Below are 22396 nucleotides of genomic sequence, written 5' to 3' on the forward strand. Positions count from 1 at the left end.
AGTTGCATAGCATCTGTTCTCTGCTTTTATTGTGGCTAGTTTTTGATGCCTATTAAGCGTCCGTGGCTGAGTGGTTAGTGCGCGAGACTCAAAATCTATAGGTCGTAGGTTCGCACCCGAGACGTAGTCGAATTTTTACTAATTCGATGCTTTTTGTCTAATTTTTCCTATTGCACTTATAGAGCTGCTTTTTGTCGTTTTTTCGCTGTTGTTTGCAAAGCGCAGCTTCGGCTCTGCGTTCAAATTGCTTTGGTTTTATCAAACGAATGTCGATCTTAAAAAAATCAGGAATTCAAAGAGCTTTGAGGTAGCATTTTTCCCGCAAGTTGCAAATTTTAGATCAGTTTATGCGTTTTTAATCAAATAGCATCTTTATCCGCTCTTTTAAAGCGCATTTTTTTTGCCTGATTTTTAAGAAAATTATATACGAAAAAGTTGATTAGTCCAAGAGGCCATGGTTCAATAGTTAAGACAAATCTATCTCAATCTGGAGAAACTTATAGGAAGCCTGTAGTCCAATTGTTTTTGAAGAGTCATAAACGTAGTGAATACTATATAGGTTTTGTTGATTTTTTAGGAAAGGAGTTGAAAGGAAGGCAAACGCCACTATCGAACATCAAAAGTGTAAAGACCGTGTTGATCGACTTCTAGTTCTAAAAGGGAATACAAAGCTTGCCTATTGACACAGTTTTCTCAAAAAGAGCCAATTTTATCAAAAAAGTAAATCATTAAGTAATTTTTTGTTTTTCGTGTTCTTGCGTTCATGACTCTTTTCCAACTGTCTGTTGGTTGTGTTATTTTGGAGCTAGAGCTCCTGCTTGCCGTTTGTTCCGCTTGTGTTTGCAATGTGTAGCTCTATTTCAATCTGTCTTTTTTCGACGGTTCGATTTTTGAAACGATGTTTTTGCGATCGATTTTCAAACGGAGCTCGTCCAAATGAAGCTTTGTTTCATGAACAATTTTTTTACTCTTACGATAAGCAAGGGTATTGCAACCGGTAACTGGACTTTTTTTCCCGTAAACAACAGTCCACAGGGCTCGTCTGGACTCATCTCTAACGTGTTCCATTATGTATTCAAATTTCTTAGCGTTCCGGGCCAACGAGGTAACGAATATGCCGGGCTTGGAGGTAACGAATATGCCGGGGACGGCAAAGTTCATGGGTTTGAGTCTGACCAGGTTCTGTTTTTTTAAACGAGAAATATTCTGTTTCAAAAAAAAATTGTCGGCCAATTATTTGTCTGCTTCTCGGTTGCCGGCTTAATTGTCACTTCTTGGAATTGTTTTTACGCGCATTTTGTAAATGTTGTTTGAAGTTTTTGAATTAGGCCTACATTTTGTAATTTATAACCTTACCTTTACTTCATATTTCCTTCTTTGTTTTTTGTTTTGCTAAAAAATTCCTCGGACAGAATTATTTCGGCCTAAATTTTCATCTGTTAAATGACCTAATTTTGGGACGTTTCGAGATCAACATAATTTTAGCACTCCCTCCCGCACTTTTCACGTTAGTGTTATGTTTACCAGCCTGTTTGTTGAAAATTCATTTTTTTTCGTTGTCGAAATATTTTTCTTTTGCAAAAATTTCTGTTCTTCTCAGAAACTTCTGATTTTCAAAGAAAGAGTATCTAATGATAGAACGCTTATTCCTCTGTGTGCCTGCATACTTGCCTAGAGTCTTTTCTTACTTGACCCCTGTGTCTACAGCCTTCGAAGAAATGTGGGGAATATTTGACCCATTTTTGATTTTTGTTTCGTTTTCTCGAAAACTACCTCTCTCAAATATGAGTTTTTGGTTTCAATGGGTAGAACTGTTTTGACAAGCTTCTCTGCATAAGTATATACGACCAATTTTTTTTTCACATAAAGTTGTGGCACTCGGAATTGTTAAATTTTTTCACCGCTTTGTGTTTTTTTCGACTTTTCTCGAAAACTAAACTCTCAAATCTGTATTCTGAGTAAATGAGATAAAAGATGGTGGAAAGATCGAATAAACAGGTTGTTGAAAGCCTACCTTTCAAATTAGCTATGCCCAGTTTGTTTTTGAAAAGTTATGGCTTTTGAGGATTTTGGAAAGTCTTTTGAACTTTTTTGAATACTTACGACCACTTTTTAGAAACTTTTTGAATTTTCTTAAAATTTACTCAATCAAATATGAGATGGAAAGTTCCATTGAAAGAACGGGTTGCGATAATTGTTCCGCAGATGCAGCGATTCCTTGTTTTTTTCTAAGATTACTCTTATCGCCTTGGGAGAATTGATTGTAAAATTTTCTTACTCTCCTGACTTATTTCAGTAGATAAACAACTAATTTGTTAGGCAAAGTCCAATTTTTGAAATCACACTTTTCGTGCCACATCAGTATAGCAAACTCATTTAATATTAAACACGTGCCTTTAGCTTTAGCTGGGCCTGTAGTTGTTTTTATCGAGGGCTACGAAAAATTTGATTCGCCTTGTTTTTTTCAACATAATTTTTTTTCGACTCATGTTTTTTTTTATGTTTGTATTATATCGCAAATGGTGCGAAGCTCCGCTTCGCCTCTGCATTGAAGATTATGCAAATGTCAAATTTTCTTGTCGGTGTAGGTCCGATCAGCAGTGCCTAAGTACAACAGTGCTGCAACCAAAAATGTGTTCAACTGTTCCAAAAATTGATCATTTTCGAGAATTTTGTTTGTGAATCCTTGGCAGTTTTGCGTAAGTACTGTTTGGGAGCGAAACCGAGAAGACAATTTGCCGAGCTAACTGTTTGTTCAGAAAAATTAATGGCGTCGCGCTTGGTGAAATTTTGATTGTTCAACAAGCAGCATCAATTAAATTGATAGTTTTTGTCTTTTCAACTTCCATCCATTTGAATATAATTTCAGTCAGTGATTTGGAATGAGTAAAAACAGTATTCAATACAGTTTTTGGCATTTTTGAGCAGTATTCTGGTTTTCGTCACTGTTTTACTTCGGCACTGCTGTACTGCCCCGTTTCTTTCGTTCAACAAATGGAATAGCAAAACCCAAAATGGGACAAAAAACGTTAATGACTTCATTTCAAAAGTATGTTTTAATTTTTAGCGAAAAAACGTGAATGTTTTTTAATTTCAAAAGTGAGTTTTAATTTAAGATTTTGCTGAATATAAAATATGAGCTAGTAATCCAGTTTTTTTGAGTTGACTTATTTATAGAAATTGAACGAGTTTTAAGGTTAAGGATTTTCTTTCGGTTTTCTTGAATGCATTTCATTTCTTTCAGTTCTGATTTTTGTTTCTTTTTAAACGTGTGCAAAATTAAATTTCAAAAGCTAGTTTTTAACTGCTGGAATGAATTGTCATTACAAAGTTTGAAATATTATTTTATAATGTTACACCAAATTGTTTTGCTCCAAAATGAGAATTGAGAAAATCTGTGGAAAGCTTTTATTGCAGCCTAAATCGCAATGAAAAGCTGTCAATATGGTTGATCCCAAACTACTCTGTCGATCATTTGAGTTGTAGTTTTTTTGGGAAAAGCACTGTCGAATACATAATGCCTTAACTCTTCAGCTCGATATTGTCACAATTTGATTAGTTTTTCTAGACAATATATACTTAGTCAATCAGATGAGATAATTCTATTAATCAACTGTCACTATAAAAACATCTTTGACAATGTGTTAGTTCTTGAAGTTAATTTTGTTTTGCTGATTTTTTTCAGAGTAGTACTGGTTCGTAGGATTGATTGACTGCATATTGGACATTTGAGACTCACAGGATATACAGGTCAAGTGAAGTAGTGATTGATTGAGTAAGGAAGTGATGGGCAAGCAGAACAGTAAGTTGAAGCCAGAGGAGCTGGCCTCCTTCCGGGCTCAGACCGAGTTCACAGATGAAGAGATAGTCGAGTGGTACAGGGGGTTCCTCAAGGTACACATTCAATGCCTTCTAAGGTGCAGTTAAACAAACAAATTGTTTTTGAGCAATCATGGTGTGCCGCGCAAGTACTGATCTTCGACCACAATTAACTGCACAACAAAAAAATTACAAAATTATACAGTTTCAGAGCTTTGTCGGATACAGAAACTAATGAATCCGATGCGACTATATGTTTAGGATTGTCCGTCTGGCCAATTGAGTGTGAGTGAGTTCAAGAAGATTTATGGAAATTTTTTCCCCTGTGGAGACGCCTCCAAGTTCGCAGAGCACGTGTTCAGGACATTCGACGTCAACGGAGATGGAAAGATTGACTTCAGGTTAGATCCAGCGGGAACATTCCTATTAGTTATTGAAAATAAGTTGGCGTCCTCAAACCATATAATTTGAAGATACCAGAAGATTCTTTTAGGATTGCTTATCGCGTCGTCTTCTTACATTTGTGACACGCCTCGACAAAAGTTATCCGGGAAGTTTTTGTTATACATTCAATTCTGTCATCAATTGCAGAGCAGAGTACCGATGTAATGTATCATGTATCGTGCAGATCATCATCATTATTGAAAACTTATTTGCAGAAATCTGTATAATTGTTGATTTCGGTCATATAAAAGAAGCAACAAAGCACGTATAAAAATCGTAAAAGGAAGATTTAGAGGTTCAAATTTCTTACGTTTTTTAAAACGAAGATTTGAAATTTGGAAAATCAGTCGATGTTTTTGTTCACATCGCAGGGAGTTCATCTGTGCACTGAGTGTGACATCGAGGGGCCAGCTAGACCAGAAGCTCAGATGGGCATTCAGCATGTATGATCTAGACGGAAACGGATTCATATCCAGGGACGAGATGCTAGAGATAGTTTCGGTATGTTCAACTGTAGTGAAACATCCTTGTACATTTTAAATCAAGCAAATATTGTCTCTTTATAATGAGCAAGCGAACGACATCGCCCTGTAGAGTTAATCGACCAAATTTTATCAAGCAAATAAAATAACAAAATTCTGTATTCTAATTGTTAAGAAAAAATACAGTGAAAAATCTTCCATCTGATGCTAGGTTTTGAAAAAAATCATCGTGATAAATTTTAGTCCTTTCAGTTCACCTATATTGTTTCCCCCTGTTTCCATTCTGTTTTAACATTCAAAAAATTGAAAGAGTTGGTTGTGCTGTTTTGACGATTGCGATTAGCAAACATTATCAAATCGGAACTTATACTTTTTCCAGGTGAACAATTTATTTAACAAAACCACTGAATCCATTTCGCTTTTCCAGGTAAACAACTTATTGAACAAAACCATTGAATCTGTTTCTCAAATGTGTACTTTTGTCAACCAATGGGCATATTTTGAGCATGTTTTTGTTTTAAATACCTTTTCTATTCGAAATTTGTTGTTGTATGTTGGTTCTAAATTAACCTGCTCCGGTCTGACATAATTTCAGTTATTTCGATGTTTTCACTTCTGTTTATTCAGATGAAAGGGTTTTAGATTATATTTTAATCGACTTAGTGAACTCATTTTGGGTCGTTGGATGAGCTGAAAAGTTTTCATGTCTGTGTGTGTTATGAGGGGGGAGAGGATGCTTTTTTAATGAACAGTATTTTTTTCTGCCCTACTAGTTCTTTCTGCTTTCTTGCCGCTTCACAAGTTTTGTTACGATGCTACTTTAGCATTTAATTGTTTTACTCGGTATGTTTTTTCAAAGTGAACTTGATGGCAATTCGATGACAATTCGAAATTAACACATGAAAAGTTTGGTAGATCTAGTTTTCTTTCGAAATTTTGGCTTTTTATCGAATATATTTTCTGCATGATATTTTACTCGTTGACTTCACTTTACAGTGCGTCTTTTTTCATCCGAGTTACAGAAGCTCATCTTAAGGTATATTACAAGACAAAGATTTTGAGCTGATATCCGGCATTTCATTGTACAATTAAGTAACAGGGGAGGGTTCTCATGCTTGAAGGACCGAATGCTTGAAAAATGTCAGCCAATCAAAATCGCTAAGCGTTTCTATTGGCTAATGCCTTTCTCAGAAAATCGAAGTCAATATTAACAGAAAATGTTTTAAATCAGTGGTAAATAATAAAACCGCAAAACTATTTAGATAAACATCAATATTTATGAGTTCAATTTTATAAGATTTTTTAATTCTTGAAAACTCATCTGCTTATTATCTAATCGGTCAGTATTAACACTATTGGCCTGGATTTATGTTTTTACTGCGAGATTTTCACGGTTTACTTTGAGATTTTGAATACTCAATTCTGATTGGCTGAAAGTAAGCTAAAATAAATTTCAAGCATTCGGTCCTTCAAGCATGAGGGACGCCACCTAAGTAACAGTTGACAGTATAACAAAGTCACACATTACAATAGCGCGGATGTACAGGCTCTTTGAAAGAAGAAAAATGATATTCCTAAAACACACGAATTTGGGTGTTGAAGTCGAGGAAGGCCCTAAAAAGCATAATTTTTTAAATAGTTTGTTTCACTATCAAATTGCATCAAAAAGGTTTTTGTCTCGGTTGTATCATGTTATCTAATTTAGCGCTATATCGTTTTAATTCTGTATATTTTCAAGTGCGGAGTTTATTCACACGTGCGAACTGTAGTATAATATTAGGAAGTCCTTTCTTTTTTAACCTAAGTCGCAATTAAATGTGCTCATTTGATTTTGTATTTTGGAGAATACAATTTTCCAAAATAGCATTTTGGAGAATTTTGGAGAAATAGCATTTTTGGAGAATAGCTGGGAGAAATAGCATTTTTTTGGAGACATAGCATTTTTGGAGAAATAGCATTTTGGAGAAATAGCATTTTTGGAGAAATTACATTTTTTTTTCAATTCTGTTTTTTTTATATGTTCGGAGCGTATTTGCACGTATTTTAGTGCCATTCCACTGGGGTTTAGGCAATTAGACGATAAACAAATTAGAAGATCAGAAAATAACGGAATTTAGGCAATAACTTGCGTGTAAATAGCTTGAAGTTTGTTACAAACTGAAATTAAATTTTGGTGGAGTAAATACTGTTTGTTCAACCACAAATCAGATTATTAATGTCACAGTTGTATAATTTATGCATTTCAAAAATATAATTTAACTTTTGATTTCACGTTTTATAAGTAACTTACAATAGTAATTTTGATCAGTTCTGTGATCATATACTCTTTTTGTTTTTGTGTAAGTTCACGCTAAAGAAAAAGTTTTCTTGGCTCAGATCTCAACGTCTAAATTCAAAAGCATTTGTCGTCTATATTCAGTTTTTTGTTACGGTCGTCTAATTTGCTTGTCTTCTAATTTCCTAAGCCTGTATTCCACTCCACTTCTTATTTTGGTTTACTTTTGCTCTCGTAGCATTGTTCTTAGCGTTTTTTTGGTTCTTAGCATTTTGCTGCAGTTTTTTTGGCTTACTTTTGCTGCCCTTGCATTGTTTCTGGTTAAATTTTGCTGCCTTAGCAGTATACTTGGAATAATTTTGCTGCATGGATGACTAGTGTTTGAAGATGTCAAACGACTGTTTTGCAGATGCTAGGAAGCGTGACTCTCAATCTCGAGGTCGGAGGTTTCATTCCGGTACATAGCAGAATTTTTATTAGTCTTACTTTTTCTTTCTTTTTCAATTTTCACCCTTTTAGAGCTTCTGTTGCGGTTTTCTCGCTTGTGTTTGCCTCCGTGTAATTTAAATGTGATTTTACCCAAAGACGTTACCTAACCCCAAAATGCGGATTTAGGGGTGTGGATTTCGTCGACCTTTTCTTCAGGTTTTGATTTTCTGAGCTTTCTCAAAACAAAATATCCTAATACGCCAAAACGCAGGCAATTTTTTGCGTCTCCTGAAATACAGGCAAATTTTTGTGCCACCTTTTAAGTTTTGTCTTAATTGGTGCCGAAAGCACTTTTGGAATGAAATTTAAGTTTGTTTGATGCTCGATTTTTGAAAAAGCTTTCCAGGTGGAACTCAATTTAAGATCAATGAGAACAGAAGTGATTTTATTACGCGTGTTGAAATGATTTATCATTAACTTTTGTGACAAAAAATAGTTCTTGAAGCTTCAGTTCACTTAGGTACTCCCTCGCACGAAAACAGTTACGCAAGTTTCGAAAATAATCTGTGCGTTAAAATAACTGTGTTTTCTGTGATACACACTCCGAGGTGCATATATAGAGTTTTCTCGAGAGGGATGCGGATTCCCAAAAAAAAGAATACTTTTCGTCGGCCGTTTTGAATCGGCAAAAAAACTTTTTCGAGCTCTGTTTAGTAGTTTTGCCAAAAAGTTTTTTTCCCTACAAATTGCCCTAAAATGTTATTAGAGCAGTTTTGAAGGGTTTTGATTTGAAAATTCATGTTTACAAATATAAGGTTTAGAGAATAAAGGCACCAAATATGCTTTACGAGTGGAAAATGAAAATTGATATGGTAAAAAGACGCAAACGGGGACCATTTGGGTTGCCAAGGGTTCGAATCCTGCTTCTATTTAAATCCACAACGTATTTGTTGCTGTCTTGTTTTGTATTTTTGCCTGATGTAAATGTGTTTGAAGGCCATTTACAAGATGGTGGGCTCCGTGATCAAAATGCCCGAAGATGAACAAACTCCGCTGCAGAGGACCAACAAGATATTCAAACAGATGGACAAAAACGTGGATGGGAAACTATCCTTGGCAGAATTCATAGAAGGAGCCAGAAGCGACCCCTCTATTGTGCGGCTGCTGCAGTGCGACCCAAGTGGGGTGGGGACATCCTAGAAAACTTAGACTGTCAACCCTCCTCCCTCTAAATAAAAAAACTCTATCCTGCTGCCGAACACATCTGCCCCCCTCCTACTCCCCCACTCAACCTCAATTTCTGCTATACTTTGTCCGCTCAAATCAGAGACCCTTCTTCTGCATAAGCGTAACAAGTTGCTACGAGATTCTGGTTTAGTACTACTTAGACGTGCTCTATCAGTAGTGAGATATATCATTTCATTTGCTGACATGAATGGCAGTTGTTGTTGTTGTTCAAATCATAACTATTAGCCCGAGTGCAATAACCGAATGCGTGAACAAATCACTTTTGCGTAACAGAAACAGATCGAATTTCTATTTTTCTGTATTTTGTTGAGGTCAAAATTCGGTATTGATTTTATATTTTTCTAAATTGGAGAAACCTGGTTTGAAGCAAACAATACCAAATTTTTTGAAAGTTAATTAGTAATAAAGCTCATATATGTGCATGTAGTTAAACATCAAATAAGTTCTAATAAGTGTTTGCTTACAAGATTTTTAATGATTAATTTTGAGTGGAGGTAAATGATGGTAATTTCAATATGATGATATTGGTTCGTTTGCTGAGATGATTATAAAGATAACCAACTTTATGTGTGCAGTATAATTATAAGTTGATTGTTGTGTAGTTTGTCTACCTAACATTACCTATTTTCTTAACTTCTTTTAAAATTCAACTCAACCCAATTGGCCATGAATTTGAACCATATGCCGGCCAATTGAGTTACAGTGTGTGCTAAGGCTTTGAATCCAAATGTTGTTTCTCAAAACATCTGTTTGTTGGCCAAGTTCTTTGAATCCAAAAAATAATATCAATTTTTAAAGGATAATTTTGAACTTGGCCATCGTAATGACACGCTACAAAGTAAATTATGAATTTAATTTAATTACATTAATTGTAAAGATGCATAGTGCCTTTTTACCCTCTAAGTTATTTCTCTTGATTGAAATGATCATTTAACTAATGCTTGTGATTTAATATCCCGTCAAATTTAATTTTAAATAAGCAATACCACGAAATTTAAAGAAAAGAAGCACACCATTTGCAGAAGACACTTTCATTAGTGCATGGCGTATCCAACGTGAAGCGGCCTACTAGCAGATGCGTCGATTAGAATGCCCATTTAAAAGAGTTGTTTGAATATTCGCTCATTCACGTTCTGTTTGCTCAAATTTGCACATTTTGAACAGTAAGCTTTTGGTCGAATTTTTATTAAGGCGAAAGCCAAAATTTAACTCTTCTAACAAAGCAATTAACTTTGAATTATTCATGCTTGCAATATTGAGATACTGATTGCCTCTATAATGGAATGACGATGGATAGAGGTGGCGTAGAATGCATGGAATAGTTAGTAATTTACAATCATTCTCTGATTTTCTGGGTTTAGAAGCTTCGACTGTGATAGAATAAATTGCTTTCTGCGGTTTTCTGTCCTCGCAAACACCATTCTCGTTTTCTGACAGAGTCGTGATGGTCGTTTATACTCTTCCAGCATCCCTGAAGTCTCCATTTTCTCCCAAGTTTTTCCAGCATTCTATTGCATGAGCGAGTCTAAAGAAGGCTTAGCCCGCAGATGTAGCAACTGGATAACTTTCTTCTGTTGTCAATCGATAGTTTGTTTTTGAGATGGTGTCAGAGAGTAATAGAAAAGACATGAACAATACGTTAGATTTGGCAAAATAAAAGGCTAATTTATTCAGAGAATGATTGAAAATTTAGGCTAATTTATTTTCGTCTTAATGCACCCAGTTAAAGCCATAAACGCATGCTAAAAGGCGCGCAAGCTAATCGCTACGCCTAAATTTTCAAATATTTCTCTTGAATTTTCTCTAAGCTTAAAATGTTTTGTACTAGTAGATGTGTTCCTTAATGAGTGCCAGATTTGTACTGATTTTTTTTAGCTGGCCGGAAAAAATTATTTAAATGACTATTCTGGTATAAGGCTTTTTGGTTCCACAGATTTAAGTAAAATTCAACTCAACCCAATTGGCCTTGAATTTGAACCATATGCCGGCCAATTGAGTTACAGTGTGTGCTAAGGCTTTGAATCCAAATGTTTTTTTCTCAAAACATCTGTTTGTTGGTCAAGTTCTTTGAATCCAAAAAATAATATGAATTTTTAAAGGATAATTTTGAACTTGGCCATCGTAATGACACGCTTCAGTGTAAATTATGAATTTAATTTAATTACATTAATTCTAAAGATGTATAGTGTCTTTTTACCCTCTAAGTTATTTCTCTTGATTGAAATGATAATTTAACTAATGTTTGTGATTCAATATCCCGTCAAATTTAATTTTAATTAAGCAATACCACGAAATTGAAAGAAAAGAAGCACACCATTTGCAGAAGACACTTTCATTAGTGCATGGCGTACTAGCAGATGCGTCTGTTAGAATGTCCATTTAAAAGAGTTGTTTGATTATTCGCTCATTCACGTTCTGTTTGCTCAAATTTGCACATTTTGAACAGTAAACTTTAAGCCGATTTTTTATTAAGGCGAAGTTTTCTGGAGAGGGATGCGGATTCCCAAAAAAGAATACTTTTCGTCAGCCGTTTTGAATCGGCAAAAAATATTTTTCGAGCTCTGTTTAGTACTTTTGCCAAAAAGTTCTTCTGCCCTACAAATTGCCCTAAAATTTCATTACAACATTTTTTGAAGGGTTTTGATTTGAAAATTCATGTTCACAAAATTAAGGTTTGGGAACTCAACATTTAGAGAATATAGGCAACAAATATGCTTTTAGAAAGTGTTTTACGAGTGGAAAATCAAAATTGATAACGTAAAAAGGCGCAAACGGGGATCATTTGGGTTGCCAAAGGTTCGAATCCCGCTTCTCTTTATATCTGCAATGTGTTTTTTTTGCTTTCTTGTTTTGTATTTTTGCCTGATGAAAATGTGTTTGAAGGCCATTTACAAGATGGTGGGCTCCGTGATCAAAATGCCCGAAGATGAACAAACTCCGCTGCAGAGGACCAACAAGATATTCAAACAGATGGACAAAAACGTGGATGGGAAACTGTCCCTGGCAGAATTCATAGAAGGAACCAGAAGCGACCCCTCTATTGTGCGGCTGCTGCAGTGCGACCCGAGTGGGGTGGGGACATCCTAGAAAACTTAGACTGTCAACCCTCCTCCCTCTAAATAAAAAAACTCTATCCTGCTGCCGAACACATCTGCCCCCCTCCTACTCCCCCACTCAACCTCAATTTCTGCTATACTTTGTCCGCTCAAATCAGAGACCCTTCTTCTGCATAAGCGTAACAAGTTGCTACGAGATTCTGGTTTAGTACTACTTAGACGTGCACTATCATTAGTGAGATGGATCATTTCATTTGCTGACATGAATTGCAGTAGCTGTTGCTGTTGTTGTTGAAATCATAACGATTAGCCCGAGTGCAATAACCGAATGCGTGACAAATCCCTTTTGCGTAACAATAACAAATCGAATTTCTATTTTTCTGTATTTTGTTGAGGTCAAAACTCGGTATTGATTTTATAATTTTCTAAATTGGAGAAACCTGGTTTGAAGCAAACAATACCAAATTTTTTGAAAGTTAATTAGTAATAAAGCTCATATATGTGCATGTAGTTAAACATCAAATAAGTTCTAATAAGTGTTTGCTTTTATGCTTACAAGATTTTTAATGATTAATTTTGAGTGGAGGTAAATGATGGTAATTTCAATATGATGATATTGGTTCGTGTGCTGAGATGATTATAAAGATAACCAACTTTATGTGTGCAGTATAATTATAAGTTGATTGTTGTGTAGTTTGTCTACCTAACATTACCTATTTTCTTAACTTCTTTTAAAATTCAACTCAATCCAATTGGCCATGAATTTGAACCATATGCCGGCCAATTGAGTTACAGTGTGTGCTAAGGCTTTGAATCCAATTGTTGTTTCTCAAAACATCTGTTTGTTGGCCAAGTTCTTTGAATCCAAAATATAATATCAATTTTTAAAGGATAATTTTGAACTTGGCCATCGTAATGACAAGCTACAAAGTAAATTATGAATTTAATTTAATTACATTAATTGTAAAGATGCATAGTGCCTTTTTACCCTCTAAGTTATTTCTCTTGATTGAAATGATCATTTAACTAATGCTTGTGATTTAATATCCCGTCAAATTTAATTTTAAATAAGCAATACCACGAAATTTAAAGAAAAGAAGCACACCATTTGCAGAAGACACTTTCATTAGTGCATGGCGTATCCAACGTGAAGCGGCCTACTAGCAGATGCGTCGATTAGAATGCCCATTTAAAAGAGTTGTTTGAATATTCGCTCATTCACGTTCTGTTTGCTCAAATTTGCACATTTTGAACAGTAAGCTTTTGGCCGAATTTTTATTAAGGCGAAAGCGAAAATTTAACTCTTCTCTTCTAACAAAGCAATTAACTTTGAATTATTCATGTTTGCAATATTGAGATACTGATTGCCTCTATAATGGAATGACGATGGATAGAGGGGGCGTAGAATGCATGGAATAATTAGTAATTTACAATCATTCTCTGATTTTCTGGGTTTAGAAGCTTCGACTGTGATAGAATAAATTGCTTTCTGCGGTTTTCTGTCCTCGCAAACACCATTCTCGTTTTCTGACAGAGTCGTGATGGTCGTTTATACTCTTCCAGCATCCCTGAAGTCTCCATTTTCTCCCAAGTTTTTCCAGCATTCTATTGCATGAGAGAGTCTAAAGAAGGCTTAGCCCGCAGATGTAGCAACTGGATAACTTTCTTCTGTTGTGAATCGATAGTTTTTTTTTGAGATGGTGTCAGAGAGTAATAGAAAAGACATGAACAATACGTTAGATTTGGCAAAATAAAAGGCTAATTTATTCAGAGAATGATTGAAAATTTAGGCTAATTTATTTTCGTCTTAATGCACCCAGTTAAAGCCATAAACGCATGCTAATAGGCGCGCAAGCTAATCGCTACGCCTAAATTTTCAAATATTTCTCTGTTGAATTTTCTCTAAGCTTAAAATGTTTTGTACTAGTAGATGTGTTCCTTAATGAGTGCCAGATTTGTACTGATTTTTTTTAGCTGGCCGGAAAAAATTGTTTAAATGACTATTCTGGTATAATGCTTTTTGGTTCCACAGATTTAAGTAAAATTCAACTCAACTCAATTGGCCATGAATTTGAACCATATGCCGGCCAATTGAGTTACAGTGTGTGCTAAGGCTTTGAATCCAAATGCTTTTTTCTCAAAACATCTGTTTGTTGGTCAAGTTCTTTGAATCCAAAAAATAATATGAATTTTTAAAGGATAATTTTGAACTTGGCCATCGTAATGACACGCTTCAAAGTAAATTATGAATTTAATTTAATTACATTAATTCTAAAGATGCATAGTGTCTTTTTACCCTCTAAGTTATTTCTCTTGATTGAAATGATAATTTAACTAATGTTTGTGATTCAATATCCCGTCAAATTTAATTTTAATTAAGCAATACCACGAAATTGAAAGAAAAGAAGCACACCATTTGCAGAAGACACTTTCATTAGTGCATGGCGTACTAGCAGATGCGTCGGTTAGAATGTCCATTTAAAAGAGTTGTTTGATTATTCGCTCATTCACGTTCTGTTTGCTCAAATTTGCACATTTTGAACAGTAAACTTTAAGCCGATTTTTTATTAAGGCGAAGTTTTCTGGAGAGGGATGCGGATTCCCAAAAAAGAATACTTTTCGTCAGCCGTTTTGAATCGGCAAAAAATATTTTTCGAGCTCTGTTTAGTACTTTTGCCAAAAAGTTCTTCTGCCCTACAAATTGCCCTAAAATTTCATTAGAACATTTTTTGAAGGGTTTTGATTTGAAAATTCATGTTCACAAAATTAAGGTTTGGGAACTCAACATTTAGAGAATATAGGCAACAAATATGCTTTTAGAAAGTGTTTTACGAGTGGAAAATCAAAATTGATAACGTAAAAAGGCGCAAACGGGGATCATTTGGGTTGCCAAAGGTTCGAATCCCGCTTCTCTTTATATCTGCAATGTGTTTTTTTTGCTTTCTTGTTTTGTATTTTTGCCTGATGAAAATGTGTTTGAAGGCCATTTACAAGATGGTGGGCTCCGTCATCAAAATGCCCGAAGATGAACAAACTCCGCTGCAGAGGACCAACAAGATATTCAAACAGATGGACAAAAACGTGGATGGGAAACTGTCCCTGGCAGAATTCATAGAAGGAGCCAGAAGCGACCCCTCTATTGTGCGGCTGCTGCAGTGCGACCCAAGTGGGGTGGGGACATCCTAGAAAACTTAGACTGTCAACCCTCCTCCCTCTAAATAAAAAAACTCTATCCTGCTGCCGAACACATCTGCCCCCCTCCTACTCCCCCACTCAACCTCAATTTCTGCTATACTTTGTCCGCTCAAATCAGAGACCCTTCTTCTGCATAAGCGTAACAAGTTGCTACGAGATTCTGGTTTAGTACTACTTAGACGTGCACTATCATTAGTGAGATGGATCATTTCATTTGCTGACAAGAATTGCAGTTGTTGTTGCTGTTGTTGTTGAAATCATAACGATTAGCCCGAGTGCAATAACCGAATGCGTGACAAATCCCTTTTGCGTAACAATAACAGATCGAATTTCTATTTTTCTGTATTTTGTTGAGGTCAAAACTCGGTATTGATTTTATAATTTTCTAAATTGGAGAAACCTGGTTTGAAGCAAACAATACCAAATTTTTTGAAAGTTAATTAGTAATAAAGCTCATATATGTGCATGTAGTTAAACATCAAATAAGTTCTAATAAGTGTTTGCTTACATGCTTACAAGATTTTTAATGATTAATTTTGAGTGGAGGTAAATGATGGTAATTTCAATATGATGATATTGGTTCGTGTGCTGAGATGATTATAAAGATAACCAACTTTATGTGTGCAGTATAATTATAAGTTGATTGTTGTGTAGTTTGTCTACCTAACATTACCTATTTTCTTAACTTCTTTTAAAATTCAACTCAATCCAATTGGCCATGAATTTGAACCATATGCCGGCCAATTGAGTTACAGTGTGTGCTAAGGCTTTGAATCCAATTTTTGTTTCTCAAAACATCTGTTTGTTGGCCAAGTTCTTTGAATCCAAAATATAATATCAATTTTTAAAGGATAATTTTGAACTTGGCCATCGTAATGACAAGCTACAAAGTAAATTATGAATTTAATTTAATTACATTAATTGTAAAGATGCATAGTGCCTTTTTACCCTCTAAGTTATTTCTCTTGATTGAAATGATCATTTAACTAATACTTGTGATTTAATATCCCGTCAAATTTAATTTTAAATAAGCAATACCACGAAATTTAAAGAAAAGAAACACACCATTTGCAGAAGACACTTTCATTAGTGCATGGCGTATCCAACGTGAAGCGGCCTACTAGCAGATGCGTCGATTAGAATGCCCATTTAAAAGAGTTGTTTGAATATTCGCTCATTCACGTTCTGTTTGCTCAAATTTGCACATTTTGAACAGTAAGCTTTTGGCCGAATTTTTATTAAGGCGAAAGCGAAAATTTAACTCTTCTAACAAAGCAATTAACTTTGAATTATTCATGTTTGCAATATTGAGATACTGATTGCCTCTATAATGGAATGACGATGGATAGAGGGGGCGTAGAATGCATGGAATAATTAGTAATTTACAATCATTCTCTGATTTTCTGGGTTTAGAAGCTTCGACTGTGATAGAATAAATTGCTTTCTGCGGTTTTCTGTCCTCGCAAACACCATTCTCGTTTTCTGACAGAGTCGTGATGGTCGTTTATACTCTTCCAGCATCCCTGAAGTCTCCATTTTCTCCCAAGTTTTTCCAGCATTCTATTGCATGAGCGAGTCTAAAGAAGGCTTAGCCCGCAGATGTAGCAACTGGATAACTTTCTTCTGTTGTCAATCGATAGTTTGTTTTTGAGATGGTGTCTGAGAGTAATAGAAAAGACATGAACAATACGTTAGATTTGGCAAAATAAAAGGCTAATTTATTCAGAGAATGATTGGAATTTTAGGCTAATTTATTTTCGTCTTAATGCACCCAGTTAAAGCCATAAACGCATGCTAATAGGCGCGCAAGCTAATCGCTACGCCTAAATTTTCAAATATTTCTCTGTTGAATTTTCTCTAAGCTTAAAATGTTTTGTACTAGTAGATGTGTTCCTTAATGAGTGCCAGATTTGTACTGATTTTTTTTAGCTGGCCGGAAAAAATTGTTTAAATGACTATTCTGGTATAATGCTTTTTGGTTCCACAGATTTAAGTAAAATTCAACTCAACTCAATTGGCCATGAATTTGAACCATATGCCGGCCAATTGAGTTACAGTGTTTGCTAAGGCTTTGAATCCAAATGCTTTTTTCTCAAAACATCTGTTTGTTGGTCAAGTTCATTGAATCCAATAAATAATATGAATTTTTAAAGGATAATTTTGAACTTGGCCATCGTAATGACACGCTTCAAAGTAAATTATGAATTTAATTTAATTACATTAATTCTAAAGATGCATAATGTCTTTTTACCCTCTTAGTTATTTCTCTTGATTGAAATGATAATTTAACTAATGTTTGTGATTCAATATCCCGTCAAATTTAATTTTAATTAAGCAATACCACGAAATTGAAAGAAAAGAAGCACACCATTTGCAGAAGACACTTTCATTAGTGCATGGCGTACTAGCAGATGCGTCGGTTAGAATGTCCATATAAAAGAGTTGTTTGATTATTTGCTCATTCACGTTCTGTTTGCTCAAATTTGCACATTTTGAACAGTAAACTTTAAGCCGATTTTTTATTAAGGCGAAAGCGAAAATTTAACTCTCCTAACAAATCAAGTAACTTTGATTTTTTCATGCTTGCAATATTGAGATAATGATTGCCTTTATAATGGAATGACGATTGATAGAGGGGGCGTAGAATGCATGGAATATTTAGTAATTTACAATCATTCTCTGATTTTCGGGGTTTAGAAGCTTCGAATGTGATGGAACTTTAAAACATGTCACTTTAAAACATGTTTTCAAAGTACCTCTACAGTTCACTTGCAAGCGCGCATGTTACGAATTTTTTCACGCCGATTGAACGCACGCTGCGCGTTATCTAGTTTTGTTCAGTTTTGTGCAAGCAACTTGACTGAAGTATAGTATCTTTCTCGGGGACATATACGAAATTTCTTATTATCTGTTTTCTGAATACTTGAAGCCTATACTTTTCCTTAAAAAAACTTTTAAACAGCCCAACAAGTATGTCTGTTTAATGCATTGAGCGCATTTTCTCTTGAGCCAACTAATAGTGAAAAATTGGTAGCAAGCTCTTTAGTTGAGCGAAAGTTCTTATTTTTTTTGCCATTTTTTGTAGAAACTTTTAAAATAAGAAAGTGAAAACAAAAAACGTTGTTTTGTTGTTGAAGGTGAGTTTGTGTCATTTGAAAATTTTTAATAAAAATTTTAGATTGATTTATTGAGTATTTCTCGCAAAGTTTATGCTCAAACGTATCAGCTGATTAGCGTATTTTATCATTTTGCAATTTTTGTCTATTTGTTTCTCTATTTCATAGACCAAATTGTTGAATAGGATCGGAATTAATACCGTGATTTGGTGTATTCCTTGCCTTCTTTTGATTATTTATAACAACAACAGTCCACATTCATTTTTTGTGTTTTATGTGTTAAAAGCTTCAGAGTAGGTTTTATGGTTTTGAAAGATGAGGAAATGCAGTCTTTTCCATGTTGTACACACGTTCCATATTGCACATGTTTCCAAATGTACACACGCCTTTGTCCAGATTAGTTTTTTTGTTATTGAATTCAATAGCGCATCAGTTGTAGAGAAGCGATGAATAAAACCAAACTGGTTTTCAGAAATAGGGTTATTTTCATCCACGCTACGAACCATCCATCTGTTATTCCAGTAACCGTTCCTTAACGTTTGAGAGAGTTGGAGTGAAGGATATTGGTCAATAGTTTTCGGCTGTCGCGTGGTTACCGTTTTTGAAAACTGGTTTTGCATAGCATGAAAATAGTTTCACATATATTTGATATACGATATTTTAATCCAGCAGCGTTCTTAAGAGCGGATAATTGTTTTTTTGATTAGCCCGACAATGCACTAGAAAGTATAGACTTAACTTCATTTTAATCTTTTTTTTGGGTGACAAAGCAAAAAGACAAGTTGTTTCAGTGTTTATTGTCTGTCATGCAAAATGCCGGCGTTGATAGTTAGGAGTCAATCATAATTCTTTCCCAAAGTATAAATTTTGGAAAAATGTGCGATTGACATGTGGTCTGTTATCAAATCGCGAAATGGATTTCCGAAAAAATCAACAGTGACCATGTCACATAATTTGTATCTCAGTATGTTGATAAGTTTACAGTTATCATAATAGTTTTGAAGTGAAATGGAGTTTGATCGACTTTTTTTTATTCATTGTAACTTTTCTTTTTTTCTAAGTAAAATTAAGTTTTCTTTCAACTTTTTATATCAGTTCTCCGATTTTTTATGGAGCGAAGGTTCTTTCATGAAGTAAAGGATTTAATGATGCTGGAAATTTCTGTAGTTGTTTTTTTAAAAAAATTAAACGATTTCCCTATCAACAAAATTTGCAAAGGCGGATAATTGCTTTTCGATGAAAAAAAATTAATCGAATTGTTTATGTTTTTCACTGGGATCTTCCAAAGCTAAAATTAGATTCGAGCTTAATTTTTTGGACGCGCTTAGAGCTGATTTTTACTGTATCTGTTATTTAATGTATTCGTTTGTTCATAGCTTTTTTAGTTAGTTTTCCACGAAGGAACCCAATAGTGCAAAAACTCGATGTCTAAATCGCTAATCATTTTACCTTTACAGGTTACTGAATTGTAAGTGGTTCTTATGTTATTCGGAACCAGTTTGTTAGCGATTTTTGTCCGTACGAATTTCTGGCAGATTCTAAGCAATTTGAGGCCTTGTTGATAGATATATTTACATTTCAGTCAAATATTAAGATAATAGTTTTGTTTTCACTGATTGTGGAATCAACGTCACAATTAAACACCAAACAAATTTTTGAGCGAAAAATCTGTCCAGCAGTTTCTAGCTACAGGGTACATTCTTTACAAAATGTTTTTTTACGGGCTTTCAGTTATACTGTCGTTTAACTGAATTTCTTAGGCATGCAGAAAAACAAACAGCCTCCTCTGGATTTATTATTTGACCTGTCTTGTCTGAAAAACTAATAACTAGGTTCAATCACCGGAAAGTTTGAGGAAAATTTTGGTTGAATCCGCTCTTCCGCTTTTCCAAGGATTGTTTTCTGCTAGTGTCAAGAAACTTCAGTTTTTTCTAAATTTTCCGACCTATACTTTGAATGTTCAAAAATAATTGATTCTTCATTTTTGATTTTTGTTTCAGTTTTCTGATTGTTCGTAAAAGTTATAATTGGTTCACGGCTGGTATGACTGCTTCCGCATATCATCAAATTTTTGTTCTCGTAAACAAAATTTCTATAGAGTTTCAACTTAAATCTCAAAAAAACTAGGGAGTCGAAAAATGCTTTTGTATTTTATTTTGTTTGCAAAGTCGATGTGGGTCAGTGTCGATTCATTAAGATTTAACAATGGGAAATTGAGAGCACAGAAAAAAAATGAAAAAATGGTCATGGAGCAAGGGTGTTGATTGCTGCTTTACAAATTATAAAGACGCGTTTTTGAAAAATATCATCATTAAAAAAAATAAAAGCTGAACGGCATCTGAAAATGCATATGATGATTACTCCGATTTAGTGAGTTTTGTTTTTCTAGAGCCTTTAGCATATGCAACAGATTTGCTTCTATCGGAAATATTGGATTTTCTTGGTATAATTTTTTGAAAAAGCGGAAACTTATGAAAAGAAATGCTAGGCATTGTAATCGCCAATACGTTCATTGCTCATTTAATTTTGTAACGTCAAAATTTTTTTTTACTACAATAATCTTTCAAAACTGCGAAAAAATGACTGTTTTTCGAATCAAGCTGTCAAATAAGTGAGAGAAGGTGATAAGTTTTGTATGTTTGAGTAAGACCTCGTACATTCTACTGGACTCCAATGTATCAAAATAGTTTATAGCCTTCCGCTGCTCGAACACTTTTATTAAAATAGGGAAGAGGTTTCCTAGGCCTAAAGACAGGAAATAGTATTTCGCGAGCAACAAGTTAGGTTGTAGATTCCCGGTCTATCTGCATTTTAAATGATAAAAAAACACTGAAGTGTTACAAGGATCAGTAAAGCAGAACACATTTTATCTAGTGTACAGCAGACATTTTTTTTGTCAGATCCAACATAGTGAGCTGATAATGGTAGATTCAAATTTAACTTTTTTATAGGTTAGGTTATCTCAAGATTGTTACAATTATGGTGAAATAAATAAATAAAAAGATCTAGTCTTGATCTTACAACTTTTTCTGGTTAACGGAAAATTGGCAGCTCCCTAGAGTTACCATACTGCTCTACGTAATGTTTTATAGTTGTTTTTTTTTGAGAAAAGCATAAGAAATTGTAAACAAACAATAAACCATTTGAAAGCAATATACTGGAAAAATTTTTCTTTCCCTTTGTTTTTACGGTTAAATATAAATGAACTTTCTATTTAACCGTGAAAACAAATAGAAGTTCAATCAAAAAGTATTTTTTAAATTTCACTTAAGTCTGAAGTAGAAGTTTCGCAACTGTTTTTTTTTCAAGCGAGAGGTATTTCATTCCTTATCCTAGGGGCTGCCAGGATTTCCTAAGTGCGTAAACAAACAGTTGCGAAAATGCTCTAGTGAACAAAACATTTATGTGTTTACTTATTATACATACAAATAAAGTTAGTTTTCTCACTTTAAAGCATGTTTTCAAAGTACCTCTACAGTTCACTTGCAAGCGTGCATGTAACGAATTTTTTCACGGCGATTGAACGGCACGCTGCGCCTTATCTATTTTTGTTCAGTTTTGTGCAAGCAACTTGACTGAAGTATAATATCTTTCTCGAGGACATAAATGAAATTTCTTGTTATCTGTTTTCTGAATACTTGAAGCCTATACTTTTCCTTAAAAAAACTTTTAAACAGCCCAACAAGTATGTCTGTTTAATGCATTGAGCGCATTTTCTCGAAAGCCAACTAATAGTGAAAAATTGGTAGCAAGCTCTTTAGTTGAGCGAAAGTTCTTATTTTTTTTGCCATTTTTTGTAGAAACTTTTAAAATAAGAAAGTGAAAACAAAAAACGTTGTTTTGTTGTTGAAGGTGAGTTTGTGTCATTTGAAAATTTTTAATAAAAATTTTAGATTGATTTCTTGAGTATTTCTCGCGAAGTTGATGCTCAAACGTATCAGCTGATTAGCGTATTTTATCATTTTGCAATTTTTGTCTATTTGTTTCTCTATTTCATAGACCAAATTGTTGAATAGGATCGGAATTAATACCGTGATTTGGTGTATTCCTTGCCTTCTTTTGATTATTTATTCCAACAACAGTCCACATTCATTTTTTGTGTTTTATGTGTTAAAAGCTTCAGAGTAGGTTTTATGGTTTTGAAAGATGAGGAAATGCAGTCTTTTCCATGTTGTACACACGTTCCATATTGCACATGTTTCCAAATGTACACACGCCTTTGTCCAGATTAGTTTTTTTGTTATTGAATTCAATAGCGCATCAGTTGTAGAGAAGCGATGAATAAACTCAAACTGATTTTCAGAAATAGGGTTATTTTCATCCACGCTATGA

At 34.4% G+C, this 22396-nt stretch overlaps 2 protein-coding genes across 2 annotated transcripts; both read left to right on the forward strand.

Annotated features, from left to right (window-relative positions):
• The first annotated feature begins 3689 nt into the window (after nucleotides 1–3689).
• On the forward strand, nucleotides 3690–9493 carry LOC134852851 (neurocalcin homolog). The gene is made up of 4 exons (XM_063868684.1): nucleotides 3690–3894; nucleotides 4081–4220; nucleotides 4635–4764; nucleotides 8446–9493. The coding sequence occupies exons 1-4, from the start codon at nucleotides 3787–3789 to the stop codon at nucleotides 8647–8649; spliced, it is 582 nt and encodes a 193-aa protein (XP_063724754.1). The 5' UTR covers nucleotides 3690–3786; the 3' UTR covers nucleotides 8650–9493.
• Nucleotides 9494–11568: 2075 nt separating this feature from the next.
• LOC134853559 (neurocalcin-delta B-like) lies at nucleotides 11569–14939 on the forward strand. Its single transcript, XM_063869559.1, has 2 exons — nucleotides 11569–11769; nucleotides 14736–14939. The coding sequence occupies exons 1-2, from the start codon at nucleotides 11569–11571 to the stop codon at nucleotides 14937–14939; spliced, it is 405 nt and encodes a 134-aa protein (XP_063725629.1).
• Nucleotides 14940–22396: the final 7457 nt, after the last annotated feature.

The sequence above is a fragment of the Symsagittifera roscoffensis genome, chromosome 8 (genome assembly GCF_963678635.1).
Source record: "Symsagittifera roscoffensis chromosome 8, txSymRosc1.1, whole genome shotgun sequence".
In the NCBI taxonomy this organism is placed as follows: domain Eukaryota; kingdom Metazoa; phylum Xenacoelomorpha; order Acoela; family Convolutidae; genus Symsagittifera; species Symsagittifera roscoffensis.